Source organism: Papaver somniferum, unplaced genomic scaffold (assembly GCF_003573695.1).
Source record: "Papaver somniferum cultivar HN1 unplaced genomic scaffold, ASM357369v1 unplaced-scaffold_107, whole genome shotgun sequence".
Classification (NCBI taxonomy): domain Eukaryota; kingdom Viridiplantae; phylum Streptophyta; class Magnoliopsida; order Ranunculales; family Papaveraceae; genus Papaver; species Papaver somniferum.
In genome coordinates, this window is record NW_020619603.1 from 2,483,090 (window position 1) to 2,504,087 (window position 20,998).

At 36.5% G+C, this 20,998-nt stretch overlaps 2 protein-coding genes across 3 annotated transcripts; both read right to left on the reverse strand.

The window, feature by feature from the left end:
* Nucleotides 1-107: 107 nt before the first annotated feature.
* Nucleotides 108-6,409, reverse strand: LOC113327833 (F-box/kelch-repeat protein At3g06240-like). 2 transcript variants are annotated; one of them, XR_003349240.1, is made up of 2 exons: nucleotides 3,069-6,409; nucleotides 108-757 (listed from the first exon to the last, which is right to left on the reverse strand). XR_003349240.1 is itself a non-coding variant. In XM_026574953.1 (2 exons), the coding sequence occupies exon 2, from the start codon at nucleotides 2,631-2,633 to the stop codon at nucleotides 1,638-1,640; it is 996 nt and encodes a 331-aa protein (XP_026430738.1). In that variant the 5' UTR covers nucleotides 2,634-2,696; nucleotides 3,069-6,409; the 3' UTR covers nucleotides 1,135-1,637. The 2 variants fall into 2 exon arrangements, 1 of the variants encoding a protein (XP_026430738.1); XM_026574953.1 differs by lacking the exon at nucleotides 108-757 and adding an exon at nucleotides 1,135-2,696.
* Nucleotides 6,410-16,184: 9,775 nt separating this feature from the next.
* Nucleotides 16,185-16,835, reverse strand: LOC113327853 (F-box protein At3g07870-like). Its single transcript, XM_026574975.1, has one exon. The coding sequence runs from the start codon at nucleotides 16,833-16,835 to the stop codon at nucleotides 16,185-16,187; it is 651 nt and encodes a 216-aa protein (XP_026430760.1).
* Between the last annotated feature and the right edge of the window lie 4,163 nt (nucleotides 16,836-20,998).

The window sequence follows — 20,998 nt, forward strand, 5'->3', positions numbered from 1 at the left end:
AAAAAAAAAAAACTCCAGCAGGCCCAAAACTCCCATAGTCACTGCCTAAGTTTTTTTTTGCCGCATATGCAAGCTAAGGGGGGCAGGGCAGTCAGTTGGGGAGCAAAGGAGGTTAATTATGAACTTTTATTGATCAGAGTTTATGTTGCCCATATCAACCATTGAAAAAACTTAAAATTAAAGGTGGGCTGCCCATATATAATCAACCAGCGGCAATTATAAGAAGGTATTGTTTGCCCTACTCTTGTTCAAATAAAACAAAAAAATATTGTTTGCCCTAATTTAAGCACTCCATGCAATATAGCTAGGGTTTGGAATTTAAAAATGAAAAGAACTTTTAACAAATCTCCCATGGCTGCCGACAGCGGACGAGTGAGTTGTTAGCAAAAAGACTGGAGAAAGCTACAAAAAATCTTGCAGAGAAAGAGATGCTCAAAGAGAAGAAAGGGCGAAGCAGATAGACAGAAAACTAGCTATAGGATGAGGTGTACCAGCATGGGCGAAAGGGAGACGGGAGAAGCAGAAGAATGCTGTATCAAGACAAACAGTGGGAAAGGACAGTTCAGCGCGAAAGCAACACTCAAGTGCCATTGACAAGGGACCATACAATCCAATCACTTCAAACATAATAGAAATGGAAGGGATCCACGTCAACGCTGAGGCAAACTCTCGAACATAATGATTAGTGGAAGAAGATCACCAGGACGAATAATGTTTCATCATCGGAAGAAAAACTCTGTGTTATTTCTTAGTCTACCTGAAAAACTCAACAATATCAATTAAAATGGAACGGATGGAGTACAAATTACACCTGGCAATAGATAATACATGATAGCCTAAATACGTTATTTTCTTTAATAAAAATGTGGACATTCTCTCCACAAAGGCTACAATTTTTTCATGGTATATGGCAGGGAAGGATTGTAAAAATCAAGTAGAGATTTCACCAAACTTCACAATGCCTTATCTAGAACAACTATAGGGAAGGAAGACATGCGACAGATGGTCTGACGAATCATGTAACATATGTTAGTCAATCACAAAATCTCTCAGCCTCAATGTGGAACCATACAGTGCCACATTTCCTAAATCAAATTGTAATGACACTATGACGTAAGTCAGCCTCCTGTAATTGTTTCATGATAGTTTAAATACATCTCATGCTACAAAGTCCACTGTAGTTAGATGATTAAATTAACAATACTATGGAAGGATCCATCAAAAAATAAGCAATAATACTCAAAATTAAAGGAGTATAAACACTTTTTGAGACACGTTAAAAATGGTATTCATGTCAAACAAAATGAGATAAAGGGAGTAACCAAATGTGTTCCGAGGAGAAAGGTTAAACCATATTGGAAAAATGAAAGTAGCTAGAAGAAGATAAAGTCACCTAACAACGCAACCAAGAACCAGAGCAGCTTCCTAGCTCAAATAACAAGGGGAAAACTAAAACCAAGCAACACCGTACAAATTAGCAAACAAACCTAGAAGTTTTACCAAAGCAAACATGCCAAAATAAAACAAAGCCATTCTACCTAGTTGACCATTGCTTGGCTCACTATTCACGCCCTATTTTTCCAGATCCTTGTCTTTCTTCGACATGGAAAATGTCTTTCATATTGGATGTGTCCCTTCTAAAAGGGATAAAATTGTCGTTTTCTCATTATGGATTTTTCTCCTAATGATTCAAGTGAAACAAGGCTGTTCACGTGAGGAATTGCTATGCTATTCCGCATCGAACAATTATCCCAGAGTTTTCTTAGCACTTGAGTTCCCAAATCAAAACAAAAGACAGCCCTATCAGACGACATTAGAACTTGATTGCTCTTTGTAACCGCGAAGTGAAAATATGTCACAGCCTTTGCGCATGGTATGCTAAATTTCTTGCTCCATCTCCATAGGTTGTTGAACTCATCATGTCCTCTGATATCATAGCTGCTGCTGAACTTTTTCTTTTTCTCTAATACCCATATGTGAATGAACTCATCTTGTTTCCCTACATCTATATGAACGACACACAAATACCCTCCAAACATTAATTGAAGATCAACTTCAGTGTTAGACCTATCAGGTGAAAGTGGTGGGAATGGGATCAACCTGAACTCCTCATCCGCTAAGTCGAAAGCCACAATTTCTTTTGCCCCATCCTTTATCCAATGAAGGGATCCATTTGCCCAAACACTGCGGTAGTAAGCTAAATCGTGATTAAGTCTTCCTATATCTCTCCACCCATGACCATTCCCCAAAGTATATGCTTGGACTTGGCCGCTGTACTCATCACTGGAACTGATGATTGTTGGATATTCATTGTCGTTGACATCATGGTAGTAGATTCTAACAACTTTATACGCATCAGTAGGATGATGATATCCAAATCCGTAATGAAAATAACCTTTCGTCTCACCATTACATGCTTTCTTGTAGTTATTGAATGCTGGAAGATAAATGTATTCGTTAGTTGCGGGATTACAGATGTAGATGGGATCGCGTGCATAAGAGGACTTCTGCTTTACCCAGAGACAAACCAAGCCATTACACGAACCAACCATGTCAGACAAGGGGGGTTCTTGCTCAGTAGACGGATGATTATCGATTTCCATAAGTGTCTTGTAAGAGTAATCCCCACGCATAGTAATATCATCGTAATGCTCTTCTCCTCCGTAACAGAGTTTGAAACCTGCAGGTTTTCCAAGCTGCAGAAAGATGAATCCTTCGTTGATATTATTTGTTATATCTCTCAAGGGTTTGCTAACTAGTTTGCAGTTGATGATGGTTTCGTAAGGTAAGCGAGATAGTATATCTAGCAGTACATCACTCGGTAGTTTCTCCATCTTATGAGTTGTATATTCTATATCAATCATGCACAGAATTCTAACAAAAATTAGTTCTCCCACTATATAAACCTCCTGACCTCTCTGATCTGCTAACAACTCAAAAGTCCGCAGTATAGATTGGTTATAAGTTTTGTTTACTTTATAAATTCCAAACCCTAGCTATATTGCATGGAGTGCTAAAATAGCTAGGGAAACCAATATGATGACAACACGCTTTAAATTTTGTAATACCTTCTTATATTTTCCGTGGTTGAGATGTGCAGCCCACTTTGAGTTTTGTGAAGAACTTTGTGAATGCGTCGGGTAGATTTTTTTTTTTTGTTCCTGGATGGGCTTACCGCGCAGAGTCCGAGTTTATGTGCACCTTCCAAAGATTGATTATGTTACAGTAAAATGTGATTTAATTTTCGAGGAACCAAAGGGAAGGTTGAATTCTTGAATGAGGTGATTATGGGCATGCACAATGGCATATAACGTCATGAAAGTGTTGGTGGGAGCATCTAACATCACCATCATCTTAGCTAAATAGCGCGACTTGTAGGAGTTAAATATGGCACATATTAACAATTACGCGAAGTGAACAATACAAAATACCCGAGGAATATCGCGCACAACAAATTGAGACGTCACATCAGATGATGTCAGCAAAGCCACGGGTAAAGCGTGATGAGTTATGCGAAGATGTAAGATATGCGAAGATGAGCGAACATGTCGCAGAGAGATCCCGAAAATAAAGGAATTCTTAGTTGTAATCCACTATGTAAATCCCTATATAAAAGAGAGAGTAGTTCTCTTGTAGAAGGTTGGAACATAAGTCTTGTAAGAGGGATTGTAAGAGAGAGAAAGTGAGTCTAGTTACGAAAGTGTTATTGTAAGTTTCTATCAATATTGTAAGTAATCCAAATATATTCAATCAATGGAATAATCTTGCACAATGATCACATAGAGGAATCATTAGATAAATTGAAGTGTAGTTGTAAGAAATCTTACAACTACATTTTTGGCGCTAGAAACAACTTTGGATTGATAAATCCTGGTAATAGATTTGAAATTCAAAGAGAAATTAAGGAAGAATCTTAAAAGACTAATGAAGACAGCAAGAATCACATCAGTTCAAGAAAGAGGTAGAGATATACGGTGTCATAATATAACTAAAGTATCAATTTCTGAAGCAGATTTCCAAGCGACAATAATTGGGAAAATTCATAAAAGAAATCATGAAGGAAAGAAAATTGAAACAATGAAGGCAGAGTTACCATTACAAGATTGGGAAAAGGTGCAAATATCTTTTGCTGCAGATGAAATTCAAGAAGAAGATTTACAGTGAACAGATCCATTGGTAATCACGGTTACAGTCGAGCGAGAAAACATTATTGCACAACAGAGGACATTTGAAGGGTGGGCAATAAAGAAAACATTGATAGATACAGGAAGTGCGGTTGATATATTATTTTATCGCACATTTAAAGCAATGGGATACAGAGATGAAGAAATGACACCTGCATCATATAATATTCATGGATTCAATAGAGCAATTACAAAGCCAAAAGGAGAAATTTTTATGCGAATACTACTGGGAGAAATCGAAACAAAAATAACACTGTGCGTGCTAGACATTGAATCACTATACAACATGTTGTTAGGGCGACCATGGGTACATGGGCTAAAGGCAGTTTCGTCAACATTACATCAATGTATCAGGTTTCCAATTCCAAGCGGTATAGGTGAAATTAGAGGAGATTTAAAGGCTGCGGACACTTGCAATAAAATAGATGTGCGAAATTATGAAGGACGAGCAAAGAAACGAAAGGATAGATGGAGAAAAGCGAAAGAACAAAGAAAAGAAGAGAAGTTCTGAATATACATGATAAGAGCAAAAGAAGGAAAAGGAATACCGGGTGAAGAACTAACTGAGGAAGGTGAACGAATTAAAGAAATTAAGGAACCAACACCTATGGGCGAACCGAAGGCGAACTTTACCGCAGCAGAACTAACAAAATAAGTAAATATAGGAACTGCAGAAGAATCGAATATATTAAGAATCAGAACCAAAATGGGTAGAGAATAAGAAGAAGAAAAAACAATAAACATTCTGCGATCATATAGTGATATTTTCGCATGGAGTATGGATGAAATGCCAGGAATAGATCCATCTGTCGCTTGTCATAAATTAGACATTAAGAAGAATGCAAAACCATTCAAACAAAAGATAAGGAAAATTGCAACTGATTATCATCCTAAAATTGAAGAAGAGTTACAAAAGATGTTGGATGCAGGAATTATAAGAGAAGCAAAATATCCAGAAATGGATACCAAATATGGTGGTGGTGCCCGAAAAGAACAACGGAATTAGGATCTGTATAGATTTTACGGATCTAAATAAAGCGTGCCCGAAAGATATCTTCCCTCTACCCGACATACCCCAAATGGTGGAGTCTGCGTCAGGAAATGATAGAGTAACGATGTTAGATGTGTACAAGGGCTATAATCAGATTCCATTAGCTGAAGAAGATCAAGAACACACTGCTTTCTTCACACCTAGAGGTTTATATTGTTACACGAAAATGCCATTTGGATTGAAGGATGCCGGTGCGACGTATCATAGAATGGTGCAGAAAGTATTTGAAAAATGGATCCATAGAACACTGGAAGTATATGTGGATGATATGTTGATTAAAAGCAAAGAGGAGAAAGATCATGTTGATGATTTGCGAGAAATATTTGAGCAAATGCGAACATTCAATATTAAGGTAAATCCAGAAAAATGTATAATTGGTGTATCATCAGGAAAAAGTCCGAGAAATCATAGATATGCCACCACCCGCAACAGTCAAGGATGTTCAAAAATTGAACGGATTGATAGCATCGTTGGGAAGATTTATTGCGAGATCTTCGGAGAAGTGCAAACACTTTTTCAATATATTAAAAAAGGGAACCAAATTTGAATGGACAATGGAATGTGATAAAGCTTTACAAAGCATAAAAGATTATCTGGTAAACTTATCCATTATGCAAAAGGCGAAACAAGGAGAAGAATTATTATTGTACTTAGCGTCAACATCCCATGTATTAAGTGCCGTATTATTACGATCGGAGGAAGGTGTGGAGAAACCAATATATTACATAAGCAAAACCTATAACTGCGCGGAGAAAAATTATTCGAAAATCGAAAAAATGATTCTCGCATTGGTATATGCATCATTCAATCTTCGCATTTATTTTCAAGCCCACAAAATCAAAGTATTAACAAGAATACCAATTGAAAATGCAATGAAGAATTCGAAGAGATCGGGAAGAATAGAAAGGTGGAATGCACAGTTAGGAAATTATGAGATCGGCTATGAAATTTTATCTTCACCAAAGTCTCAAGTTATTGCAGAATTTCTCGCAGAATTTCCAATAGAAGAAGATGAATATGTAGAAGAAATGATGGAGGTGGATGATGAACATGGAAATTCTAATGATTTATTAACTGAGTGAAACTCAAACAGATGGGAAATTTTGGTGGATGGATCCTCCAATGGAGAAGGTAATGGGATTGGTATTGTATTCGTTTCTCCAAAAGGCGTGAAAATGGCTTATTCTTTCAGATTAGACTTCGCATCCACAAATAATGAAATTGAATATGAAGCGGTTGTTCATGCACTAAGATTAGCAATTGAAATGAAAATTGAGGACGTGCGAATAACTAGCGACTCTCAGTTGGTAATTCGCCAGATAGAAGGAACATATAGTACTAATGAACCATTTTTACAAAAATATAGGAAATTGGTTATGGATTTAGTAATACAAATTCCAAAAATAAGTTGGAGACACATAGGGAGAAAAGATAACAGGCTCGCGGATGCATTGGCGTTCATACCATCGATGTTAGTAGATCCAGTTGCAAGAAATATAAAAATACAAACACTTTTGTTACCATCTATAGAGAAGAATGAAGAAGTGCAAACAGATGCATGTGATGATCGTAGAAGATACACAAGAAGAAAATGCGAGCGATGAAAAGCATTGGAGAACTGAAATCCACTCCTATCTAGAGAAGGGAGAATTTCCGAGGAAAAGATTAGAAGCACATAAGTTAAAGAGACGTGCGACAAATTATGAATTAAGGGATGGAGTTCTTTATAGGAGATCATTTCTTGGACCTTCACTTAGATGTCTTACGCGAACGGAGGGAATCAAAATTTTAAAGGCATTACACTATGGTGATGCTGGCAACCATAGTAGAGTAAGATCACTTGGATATAGAGCCAAGATACAGGGCTATTAGTGGCCATATATGCATGAAGATGAAAAACAAGTTTCGAGGAGGTGCGAAGAATGTCAACGTCATGGCAAGAAGATACATGCACCTGGGGCTATGCTTAATACATCGACAAATGTGTGGCCCTTTGGGAAATGGGGAATAGATATTGTTGGACCATTTATACCGGGGACAGGACAAAAGAGATTCTTAATAGTTGCAACTGATTATTTCACTAAATGGGCAGAAGTAAAGGCAGTTCAACACATTCGAGATAAAGACATATTTAAATTAATTTTGAAAATATCATATGCAGATTTGGTATTCCTGCACAATTGGTGTTTGATAATGGGAAGAAGTTTGAAGGCTATAATATAACAATGCTGCTCAATGCGTTCAAAATTCAGAGTGGCAAATATACTCCTTTGTATCTTCAAAGTAACGGATAGGTAGAAGCTATGAACAAAACACTCGCAGATAACCTGAAGAAAAAATTAGAAGGGCACGATAAAGGATGGTGCGAACAAGTACATAATGTTGCATGGGCTTACATAACTACGAGGAGAGAAGCAACAGGAATGTCGCCCTTTTGTCTAACATTTGGAGTAGAGGCAATGCTACCAACAGAAGTGATCATCCCAACCACAAAGAGAGAAGCTTGGAAAAAGAATTTAAGTGCGGAATTGATTTTAACAAAGTTGGATGATTTGGAGGAAGTATGAGAAGTCGTTTTGCAGCATATGGAAAATTATCAAAAAAGACTAGCTCGAGAATACAACAAACGGGTTAAAATAAGAGAATTTCAGCCAGGCAAATTAGTGCTACGCGAAATTCCAATTTATCAAAGAGGAAAAGATGGAAAGTTGGAGAAAAGATGGGATGGACCTTATATAATAAAACGAATAGTTGGAGAGGGAGCCTATGAATTAATGGATCCTGAGGGATGAGATACAGGTCGTAAATTGGATCCCCCTTGGAATAAACAGTTCTTGAATAAATATTATCCATAGTTACTTGCGAATTCATTCGCCTGTATAAACAATTAAAGTTTTAAAAGTTCATATTTTTGAATAAAAATGTAACGCGAATGATTCGCTAAAGAGTTCATAAAAAGAGAAATAAGACCTTTATAAAAGGCTATAGAAAATGATATTCATTATAAGATTGGCTAGGAATCCAAATATGACGTGCACCCTAGTTCTCTCATATGCAAGAGGAAAATTAGTAAGACCTAACGCACGTCATAATTGGAAAGACCTAGAAGGCATAACTCAAGGGAAGGCTACACCGACCCCGGAACTTGAGTTGTGGAGATAATTTGGGGTGATAATTAAACGATGATGTCCATCCGGGAGAGACACCTTAAATTTTCAGTCTAAGATACTAATCTTAGATTAAGAGCCTAAGGTGAGAAAGGCTCTCCTAAGAAGTGCAGAAACTCGATCAGGGCGCCGAGGTACACGGTTGAGTCAAGAGTGTCTGGGACGTCTGGAGCGTACCTTGCCACTCTTGACAAGTCCTGACTATGATGCACTCGTTCCGAAGATACCCCAATTAGGGTGCAATCTTGCTGCCATAAATCCTATAGATAGTGTATGCGAGATTGCGAAATCAACTGGTTGTTGAAAAGCCGGATGGGAAGAGCCATAATCTTAACCAGATAGAGGTAAGATTTCTTGAAGGGGCACTAGAGGGGAAGATAAGGACGGCTCCCTCCATTAGGGAGCTGAATTGTGTCAAAAGACGTAAATGTCACAAGACTTTTACTCACGGGAGTATTAAGACTTGTGATATTTATGCGATAAACCTGACGAGTAAATAATACAAAATAAAAATATAAGACGAGATAAATGGGTCGATGTACTAAAATACAAAGACCTCCTGCGATCTCGTCGCACAAAAAAATGAGGCAAGATAAGACCTTCACATAGTAAGGCAAAATAAGACCTCCCAAGAAAATAAAACAAACTACAGATAGGTTCGCACAATTGTTTTTTACAAGGAATATAAAAAGAGGCAAGTATGGGAATTAAAATAACAATGTATTATTTTCCTTGAAACAAACAAGTCTGTGAATAAGAAGGATCGTACATAAAAAAAAAGTCAAAATAAAGAAAGGAAGTCTGCTATGATCAAACAGTAGCATCAAACTTTAGCACTGGATTCAGGATTTTCAACCTCAATACCAGCATCATTAGTGGGTTTCTCTCCTTCTTGCTGGATTTCTTCATCATCCTGATCTTTTTCATCATCGCTTAAAAAATCAAAATCACTATCTGGCTCAGGATAATCTTCATCTGCATCAATATTGCATACAGGAAGTCTTACTGCTGGAAGAGAATTGCTTGAAAGGATCCCGTCAATAACAGATTGAGCACTAGAATGGCCTTTACGAATTGCATCTCTTTCAAGATTTCTAGCATTTATCTCTAGAAAATTTTTCTGAAATACAAACCTTCTTCGTGCTCTGTTTCGAGACGCAGAAAGATAAAGCTCAAGGTTACCATGAGATAGTTTCAGATTTGCACATTCTTTGCGAGCCTTGGACAGTTCCGAATTCAAGTGAGCAATAGTAGACTGTTGCGACTTTTCAGAATCTACAAAAAAGACATAAATAACTATAAATAGAAATAAAAATTAATATTGTGCGAAAAGACGTTGAGAAATCATTATAAGGCAGTCAACTCTAGCTGACTACCTTGGAAGAATTTGGAAAAAGCAAGGGTATTGTGCTTCATACTTTCCATAGCTTTATCAAATCCATCACCAACTGAACCATTGAGACGAGAGAGAATTTTCTTTTCTTCAAAAGAAAGAGATTTGTTCTTTTTCTTAAGAACGTCATAAGAATCCCTCAATTCGCTGTATTGTTCTTGAAATTGATTCTTATTCACGGAAAGGTTTATATTATTCTGGATTAGTTTCTCGTTTCGGGAGCTCAGATCTTTAAGTGAAGTTTCATATTTCTCCTTCAGCACGCGAAGAGATCGCGCTTGGTTTTCGTTTATGTCATGAAGAGTTGAATATTGATGTGAAAACATTACTTCTTTCTTCAAGAAAGATAGTTTCTACTTAGAAAGGGTATGATTTTCTTCTGATAAGGTTTGATGAAGTAAGTCAACATTGCATGACAATTTAGAAAAATAGGATATTTTATCGTTAAGGAAATCAATATTTTGTGTAAGACAATCATTTTCATGGGAAAGATGGTTAATATGATCAAGTGTATGTAAATATTGACTATCTAATTGATCTAATTGAGATTGCAACTTCGCGTTATTCGCTTGGGCATCTTCAGCAAGGAATTGAAATTCATATCTCTCATTCGTTCGCTTCTGGTTTAAATCTTAACAAATGCACGAAGGAATTTACAAAAATGAACACATGCGAAGGAATAAAAGATATGGTAAATAGTTCAAAGACAAAAATAAATACCTCTAAGCTTTTGATTTTCACTGCGAAGATTTTCAACCTCAAAATTTGAAATTTGAAGTTCTCCTCTCAACCTTTGTATCTCCTTTTCCAAAGAAGTATTTCTCTGCGAGAGTTCCAATTGAGAACAACTAGACTCATAATGCTTTTCAGCTAACATCTTACTCGAGACGAACGTGTTGTAGTGTTTCTATCTTAATGGAAATACCTACTAAATTCTACAACTACAAGTCTTGGAAGTCTTTATGTCTACCAAAAATACTTGGTGGTTTAGGATTCAAAGACCCCAATTTGTTTAATCTGGTTATGTTAACTAAATTGGCATGGCGGATACTGACTGACTCAGAGGATCCTTAGGTTCAAGTACTTAGAGACAGGTATTTTAAAGATAAAGACTTACTTATTGATCCCCTTCCTACTAAGGGTACTTGGATATGGAGAAGTATTCTTCAAGGGTTGGAGATAGTTAAACAACACTATATCTGGAATGTGGGAGATGGAAAATCTATAAAACCTTGGAAACATCATTGGTTATATACAAGTATAATCCCTTCAACTACTACTCTACAAGAGGACCAACAATATAATCTTTCTGATTTTATAGAGAACGCACAATGGAACTACTCAAGACTACAGCAGCACTTCACCGCAAATCAGATTAACAGAATCTCTCATATCAAGTTAGTCTCTAATACGGCTGTAACTATTCAGTGGTCTCTTACAAGAACATGGGATTTCGCAGTTGGTTCAACATATAAATTCCTTATCATGCAGCAGCTACAACTCAATAATCAAATAACAGCATTCCCGGAGCTTTTTTGGCTAAAACCCTAGCATTTGAAATTTCCTTACAAGGTGCAGATGTTCTTATGGAATATAGCACATAGTGTATTGGGTGTCTCTACAGTCCTCTTCAAATACTCATCAACACAATCGCAACTATTCCCAATGTGTGGTCTTCAACGAGAAACAACAACACATCTCTTTCTCTATTGCACATATGTACGGCAAATCTGGTTTGCAACCTCAGAAATGATTCTGCATCAGATTAATCAAGTTAATAATCTGCAAGAATGGTTTCTCTCGTGGGTAGATAAGCAGAATCCAGTATCCTTCAAACAAGAACATCTGCTCAATCTTTTTATCATCACTATATGGCATATATGGAAATCAAGATGCGCATTAGTCTTTCAACACGTGAAGCCTAACCCTTATTCAACAGTGCACAATATTTTTGCATATTGCCATACCATGCATATTGATATTCCATCTGCTCAACATAGCCATGATAGCAATACACATGCATGTAACTTGCATCGAAAATGGTCACCAGGCCCTTTAGATTGGTTTACTTTCAATGTTGATGCTTCTATGTTAAAAAAAAGTCATAGAGCTAGATTGGCAATAATAGTGCGTGATTGTGCAGGGAAATATGTAGCTGCTAAATCTCTTGTTATTTAAGCTCGAGACATCGATCAAGCTGAAGCACTTGCAGTTCTAGAAGGCTTACAATGGGCTCAACAAATGCAATGTGGGAAACTTTTCATGCAAACAGATAATCAAGATAATGCGGTAGCTTTCAGAAACTATAATAAACATTGTCGAAGAGAAAATATAAACCTTATCAATCAGATTAGAAAGTTGATATCTTCTCATCCCCAATGGATTGTAACATATGTAAACAGAGTTTTTAATGGTCCAGCTGACAAACTGGCCAGGTATGTTGGAAAATCAGGAGTGACTAAAATGTGGTGTAATGATCCTCCTAATGTTATAAGGAGGCAGCTGCTACTTGACAGTAGCTAAATGTTGTACTTTACCTTCATATAAATAAAATGTATGTTTCTTTCAAGAGAACGTGGTAGAACCTCCCTCATCAAGGATGCAAACATCAGAAAACTCTTTGAAGACGTTTCGTTTGCACAAAGTTAGTATGCTTGATATCTGATATCAAGGATACTTACCTTGTGCCAGTTGGTTTACGAGTATATTTATACTGTTAAAGGACTTCCCCGATTAGGTATCCAGAAAATTTAGTTGCAATGTGATTTTATATCCTGTAAATGAAAAAGATCAGGGAGTTGGAGATATAGTTAGAGACACCTGACACATCGATTTACGTGGTTCGGCCATGAAGACCTACATCCACGGGGTTTAGGGGGTTTCATTTCACTATATATATATGCATGTTTGAGTTTACATAATGGGATCAGAGGAGACTCCTAAACCAAATCCAACTCCTTTATTTGAATAGGAGACCGGTTTATTGGCAAGGTTACATTTTGGGTTTTCTTGGACAGATTAATTACATGTAATCCTACACTTTTTCATTATTTAAGCCTCCATCCAGTTGTTTTGTCAATGTTGCTACTATAAGGGGTAGGCGTTTCCCTCTGGTACCAAGTATTATCATCAGCATCTTTTTTTATGATTTTGACTAATGCAGATGGATAATCAGTTGGCTTGGCGTATATGATTTCCTCCTTCACAGCTTGCTTCGTCAAGAAATCGGCAGCTTTATTAACTTCTCTTAAAAGATGTCTGCAACCCCATCCACTGAAACTCTCTAGGCTGTAGGCGACATCTACCAATGCTTTTACCAGGACTTCCATTGAAGTGGCATCTTCTCCGCGACTCCACCGTGCATGACTCTTTACCACCGTCTTTATAAAGCTCTCTATATCAGTGTCATCTCTTGGACTTGATCCTCTAAAAGTTATTCCTTGCGGAGATGAAGCTTTTAAATAGTTTTCGTAGTTGATCGTACATTTATCCACTAGGTTTGAATATGCTGCGGCTATTGTATTTATCAAACTAACTGCAATTGTAGCATCTGTTTCTATAACTATGAACGTCATCTCATCGTCCACTGCAATTCCAAGGGCCTTCTGCACTGCTACCACTTCTATCACGTGTACTTTTACCTTCTCACACAGTGCTGCATGAGCTTTAAGTGGTTGGCCAATACTCGTACGGAATATGCAGCCAATTCCTGCTCCATCATCTTTTAGTGAGCCGTCCGTGTTGATGACTCGGGTCCGATAGTCGAAAGGTTTCGGCCATCTGCATAGTCTATAATCTTTACGGTCAGGGTGAGGGTCTTCGCGAACATCTATCCTTGCGACGACCTGCTCGCTTTTAAGCCTGTACAAAGACAAGAACCCATCAACACTCTCCAAAAAATACATTGCTTCAGTTTTCAATTATACTACAACTTTAATCTCCTGGTTTTAGCGGAAAAAGTCCAAATTCTTTTAGGCTAAAAACTGAAGGACGATGATATTGAGGTTCCAACCAGGAACTTTACACTAAAAAATATAAATATATTACACGGATTTGTTCAAAAGTCGGTATCGTACAAGTCTGGTCTTACAGCAAAAGGGTTTCCCAAGGTCTTACTAACCCACTACATACACATCCTAGTAGATATGTGAAGCAAAATAAAAAACTTAACTGGCACAGGTAGCCTAGTAGGAGAATACCATAGCTAAAGCATGATTCACAATTTTTCAACTAATCTCATTGTCATGAATGGCTGAAAATATATACACGAATTAATAAAAAGACCACATATTGCTAAGCTGCATCCGATGCTCAAAAAAAAGAAAGATATTAAAGACATAAAGACAGACTTCAAGAAAACAGAAAGTATAAAAGAGGAAAGCTAACCTGATTGTTAACTGAAAATTGGTAAAGAATATCTCAAGTCCAACTTTCTTCTCTATAAACAGCGAACGCAAATCTAATAAACACTCTTCTTGTACGGTTTGCTGCGACATCATAACTTTTTGGTATGTTGGTAAAAGGTTTTGATGAACGGTTAACCATATTACTCCATGCCGTTCGACCCCCCATTTCTCGAATATATATTGATATACTTCATCGATGAATGTCCCAGCGAGTAGAGGACGGGGACAACGTGGTGCATGAAACTGCTTGCTGGGATAAAATACCGGTAATCTACTACAAACTATTGACATCTAAACGACTTATATTCTTCTTCTGATCTTTTCTTCTTGTGATCTCTTTTCATGTACAACTCTTGTTTCTTCTCTTCCTGTGATCTCAGAAACCCTTTTTTTTTCTTTGTTTTTTAATCAATTGTATGTTCGCCTGCCTGGCTTTATTTATACAAAAGTGTTGACCGCCATCTCATCTACTAGAAGGTCAAAGATTATTCCCTAAAATAATTATTTATACAGCTTCCACTCCTACATGGAATCCAAATTCTAACGTTACTGGAATTTCATATTTGGTATCCTACGTTAACTCCCGTGATATGACCAAGTATTCTTTTCTCTTTATAGTCGAGTTCCTAGTCGAGTATTCTTAAGCCCCAATTATCAAGAGTTCTATATGTTTCATAAATATCACGATATTCACCTCCATCTTGATCATTTCCACCACTTAACAACATCATCTGATCCCCTACTCCTTTTCCATCTGTTTCAACCATATCACCACTTAACTACAGTATCATTTCCACGATATTTGTTTTTGATCTCAAGTTTTAATTCGTTGGTTCTTTAATTTTGATGGTCAACCATTTTTTTTTTCGTGAACCTTAAAAATGGAAACTTGCTGATCAAAAAAATGAAAACATGAGGAAATCATTGTTGCTAGAACGCTCGCTCATATGCTGCACATCGTGCCTCTTCTAGTGACGACTCTCAGAGTGCGTGTAATACGTTCGGCTGGTGATGTTTTATGTTCTGTTGTTGATGGAAATGATCATCTAAAATCCAAAAAGGCTTACATAAATAGTATGTATGATCATCTAAAATCCAAAAAGGCTTACATCGTACTTCTCTGAGTTGTTATGGTCATATGTGCAACGTAGATTGCAAGAAAACTGCCCATTTGTGAACAGTACAGTTTTTCCTTTTGTTAATTTAGGCGATGATAAAATTTTAAGTCAGACACTTGACCAACTGGGCTAATCCAAATAGTTTATCTGAGTAATACGCTTCTGACTATAGCGCACTTATGACTACCGCTAATTGAAGAGGCGCAGAGCTAGTTGTAATGTTAATTTGTACCGGATGATTTTTGAGCAGATGGCTATGGAGAGTTGTGAAACCAAAGACGAATAACAGTTTAACGGTGTAACAAGATTAAAAAGGATTTGTCAAAGTCAATAGTGGTTAAGGTGTATTCTCCATTCCTCAAAAACTTTTTTCAGACTTGCAAGTTGCAAATTATATTGAAAGTAGCAAGAAGAAAATGAAGGCACCAATCAATTCAACCAAGAACCAAGGAGCTTCATAGCTCAAATAACAAGAGAGAAACTAAAAACCAAGCAACACCATACCAAAAAGAGCCTAGAAGGTTACTAAAGCAAATTATCATAATTAGAAAACAAAATCATTCAACTACATACACAAAATTATTTTTTTCTCTTGGATTTTTCTACCAATGCTTGAACTGAAACAATTTTATCATAACAAAAGACAATTATCCCAGAGTTTTCTCGGCTATTCACGTGAGCAATTGCTGTTCTCGTAAACAAAAGACAAAAGTCTGTTCACGTGAGCAATTGCTCGGCTATTCTTCATAGGACAATTATCCCAGAGTTTTCTTAGCGCTTTAGTTCCCAAATCATAACAAAAGACAGTTCCACCAAGAGAGAACATTAGGACTTGTTTACTCTTCGTAACGGCAAAGGGACTTGTTTACTCTTCCTTGGCACATGGTATACTAAATTTTTTGTTCCATCCCCAGAAATCGTTGAATGCATGTTCTCCCGTGTCATAGCTTCTGTTAAACTTTTTCTTTTTCCCTAATGCCCATACGTTAACAATTATATCTTCTTCTCCTACGTCCATATGAACAGCACACAAATACCCTCCGAACATTAGTTGAAGATAAACGACTTTGTAACTCCTAATCTTAGAAATCGGTGGGAATGGGATCAATCGGAACTCCTCATCTGCTAAGTGGAAAGCCACAATTTCGTTTTTCCTGTACTGTATCCAATGAAGGTAGCCATTTGCACAAACACCAGAGATATAATCTAAACGGTGTTCAGTCCTTCCTTTATGTCTCCACCCTTGACCACTCCCCAAAGTGTATACTTCAACTTCGCCATAGTAGATTCTAACAACTTTATACTCATCGGTGGAATGATGATAACCAAATCCATAATAAAAATAACCATTACATGCTTTGTTGTAAGTGAGTGTTGGAAGATAAACATATTCCTCTATAACGGGATTACAGATGTAGATGGCATCGCGCTCAAGAGAAGACTTTCCCTTTACCAAGCAACAAACCAGACCATTACATGAACCAACCATGGCAGACAACGAGGGTTCTAGCTCCATAGACGGATGCTTATTATCGATTTCTATAATTGTTTTCTAAGAATAATTCCCTTGCACAGTACCATCATCGTATTGCTCTCCTCCATAACAGATTAAAGCAGGGTTATTACCGAACTGAAAGATGAAACCTTCGTTGATATAATTTGTTATATATCTCAAGGATTTGCTAACTATTTTGCAGTTGATGATGGTTTCATGAGGTAAGCGAGATGGTATATCTAGCATTATCTCTGTAGGTAACTTCGCCATCTGATGAATTCTATTTTATAGGCACAAATCAATCATGCACGCAATTATCACAAAATTTAGTCCGCACCTGTTGTTGTTTAGATATCTCTTCCACTAGAAATTCCAAACCCTATATCGCAGTAGTTACAACATGCCAAAAATATATACGAGGCCGACGGTATAAAGATGCGAATTTTAGGCGCAGGCCCAAAAAAAATTATTTTCTTACCGTTAGGCCCATAATTAACTTTGGATATGCTCGCACCCAAAGTTTTTTATAAATATGTTTTTACTCTATTACCCTCGGCAGTTTCGAACTAAAGCGGTTTTTCTTTTCTCCTGAGAAGTTATTACCCTAAGCGGTTTAAAAACTTTCAGCATTTTCTTTTCTCCTCCACCAAAAACTCTGTAACTGATTTGAGGAGTTAATTTCTTCTCCATTTAAACCTTAAAAAATCAATTTCATACTCTATAAAACCAACCTAGAAACTAGTTAAGTTGAAATTACAAACCCTAGAAAGAACATTTTGACAAAAATGAACGAAACAGAAGCACAATCAGGTTAACAACATCATTTTATTTTAATTTCTTCTCCATTTATCACTTTCTTTTTCTTTGATTTTAACATCATTTTTACTTGTTGATGTTGAATTTGAAAATGGAGAAACAGATAGTGAAAGACCACTGATTGAGTTTACAATGAAGGCAAAGGAAGATTCTGTGAAAGAGAAAAAGGAATTGTCTGGTATGCATCTATAATAAGTCATTTGTTTTACTTTTAAATAACATATGTTGCGCAGGAAACATAATGTGCATAACTTGTTATGCAGTAAAAATAACTATGCATAACTGCGTAGCTTATTATGCATAACTGGTTATGCAGTAAAAGCAACTACGCATAACTACGTAGCTTATTATGCATAACTTGTTATGCAGTAAAATCAAACATGCTGAACTGCGTAGCTTATTATGCATAACTGCTTATGCAGTAAAATCAAACATGCTGAACTCCGTAGCTTATTATGCATAACTGCTTATGCAGTAAAATCAAACATGCTGAACTGCATAGCTTATTTGCATAACTTGTTATGCAGAAAAAGAAACTATGCATAACTGCGTAACTTATTATGCATAACTTGTTATGCAGTAAAAACAACTATGCTGAACTGCATAACTTGTTCTGCAGTAAAAACAACTATGCTGAACTGCATAACTTGTTATGCAGTAAAAGAAAACATGCTGAACTGCGTAGCTTAGTATGCATAATTGGTTATGCAGTAAAAACAACTATGTGCGTAACTAGTTATGCAGGTACATAACTTGCATGATGCATAAGGCATGATGATTTAACCCCTTTCTTACTTTTAAGTACTTATTATATTGTATCTTTTGTGTTGAATTTGTCTGTTTCAGTCAAGCAAGTTGTTGATAATAGGAAGAAAAGAAAAAGACGTGAACCCCAACAAACAGAAAAACTTAAAAAGAAGAAGAACCAAGGTGAAAATGAAGAATAATAATAAGAAGAAGAACCTGCCCCCTTATGCATCAATTATTATAAAGAAGGTGCGTTAACCTGGCAATCATTAATAACATGTTATCCCCATATAACTTCTTATGTTCAAAAAATAAATGCATAACAGGTTATATACTATGCATAATAGGTTATGCACACAACTGTCTGTTTAACAAATCTGCATAACAGTTTATGCATAAGCCTGGATAAAAGGCATATGAGGTTATGCAGTGAAAGTAGCAATTCTAACTTAGTTTGTGCAGTTAAAGCTAAGACCAAGCCTGCAACTCAAGGAGGTACTTATAGAGCAGGTTTTCCAAGGATACTTGCATTGTTCAATAGGATAAGGGAAAGAGGTGGTTTTAGTTCGTTGCAGGCTAATATGATCAATGTGTCTCCATTTGGGAAAGTCTATAACTGGTTAAATGCTGCGAACATTTCATACTTGGATGGTAAGAGAAACCAGCTGATGGATGAGGTCCTTCTATCATATGACCATGATGATTTGAGTCAGCATTCATTCAAGGTGTCAGAAAACAAGTCTATACAGTCAACGGCTAGTGAGCTTTCTGTTATTTTTCAGATGCCAAGAGTTAAAGGAAACAGAGGAAGAGATATTCTGACCTCAAAAGAAGAGATAGGAATGACTCAGTCACTTTCCCTCGTCAAGCAATTCCCATGCAAAATAAGAGCAGGTGCTGTGAATAAAACTCCCAAATCACAAGTAACAAAGGTGTGGATAGATGATATTGAAAGGTTGTTGATGGAAAAACTTGATCAGAAAGGTCATGAAGAGGAAGTTGTTTCCCTTGCATGCCTTTACATGCTTGTGGTTCTGTTTTTTTGTCGATCAATGGGAGACTCACTGGAAGTCTCGTATGTTGGTTTGGTGAAGGATTTGGAAACCATGGATTTTGTATCTTTTCCTGATCTAATTCACCAACACCTGATGGATGGCATCAAGACTGTCAAAAGAGACAATCTTCTTATCAGGAATTGCAGTGGTTGCACTGTATATTCTCTTGTGAGTTCTTTTTTTTTTTCTTTTTTAAACTTTCTTAAAAAATATCTGCATAAAAAGTATGCATAACTAGATATGCAGTACCATAAAAATCTGCATAACTAGTTATGCAGTATAATTTTTATACTGCATAACTAGCTATGCAGTACAAATAAAATGTGCATAACATGTTATGCAGTACAAAAACAAGTTATGCAGTACAAAATGTGCATAGCAAAATATGCATTACAAATAAAATAAATGTACATAATATCTTTTTTTTCAGCTTTGGTTGGCTGAGCACTCTAACATAGCTGAGATATCATCATCAGACATTGTCAAGGTCAATCCCAATGCTACACCAAGAGCTGCAAGGTGGGACTTTGAAGCAATGAAGAAAGCAATGCTGAAGAAGCATATTTCAAGCTTAAAGGTACTTGTTTATGAACCTTAAGAATGAATGTATATTTCAAGCATATGAAAGCAAACATGCAGAACTACATAACTTATTATGCATAACTTGTTTAACTGCATAAAATACGAACATTGTTTAACTGCATAACATCTTATGCAGATCCAAAAATAACTGCATGACCTGTTATGCATTGTTTAGAGTATCTGCATAACTTGTTATGCATATAAGAAGTGTTATTGTTTTTGTTAAGCATTCCCTGCGTCACTTATTGTTTTAATGCATAACATCTTATGCAAATCCAACATTAAAAGCATGACAAGTTATGCATTTTTTAGGTTATCTGCATAAGTAGTTATGCATATAAAAGGATTTTTACGCCTTCCCTGCGTCACTTATTGTTTTAATGCATAACATCTTATGCAGATCCAATATTGACAGCATGACAAGTTATGCATTGTTTAGGTTATCTGCATAAGTAGTTATGCATATAAAATTTTTTTTGTTTAACTGCATAACATCTTATGCAGATCCAACATTGACAGCATGACATGTTATGCATTGTTTAGGTTATCTGCATAAGTAGTTATGCATATAAAAGGTTTTTTACGCCTTCAATGCGTCACTTATTGTTTAACTGCATAACATCTTATGCAGATCCAAAATTAACTGAATGGCCTGTTATGCATTGTTTAGGTTATCTGCATAAGTAGTTATGCGTATAAAAATTATGCATTTGCTGATGATTGTTATTAAATCATGTTGCAGTTTCAAGAGAACTTTAGAGATGAGTACAGTGCAATGGAGTTGGAACTCTGTGAACCAAGAGAACCAAGAAAAAGGTCAGCTATATTGGAACTCGTTGCAATGAATCTTGAAGAGAACAGGGACAAGTATGAAGAAGCATTTCAAGATGCGTTACAAATCATTGAAGAAGAGAAGTGTCCTGATATTATTGAAGCAAGGTTTAAGATTATTCAAGCAAAGCTGAAAGACATGAAGAAGACTCA

Coding starts and splice junctions, on each gene's coding strand:
- LOC113327833 (XM_026574953.1), bottom strand. CDS start 2,633: ATGCGTGGGGATTACTCTTACAAGACACTTATGGAAATCGATAATCAT.
- LOC113327853 (XM_026574975.1), bottom strand. CDS start 16,835: ATGGAGCTAGAACCCTCGTTGTCTGCCATGGTTGGTTCATGTAATGGT.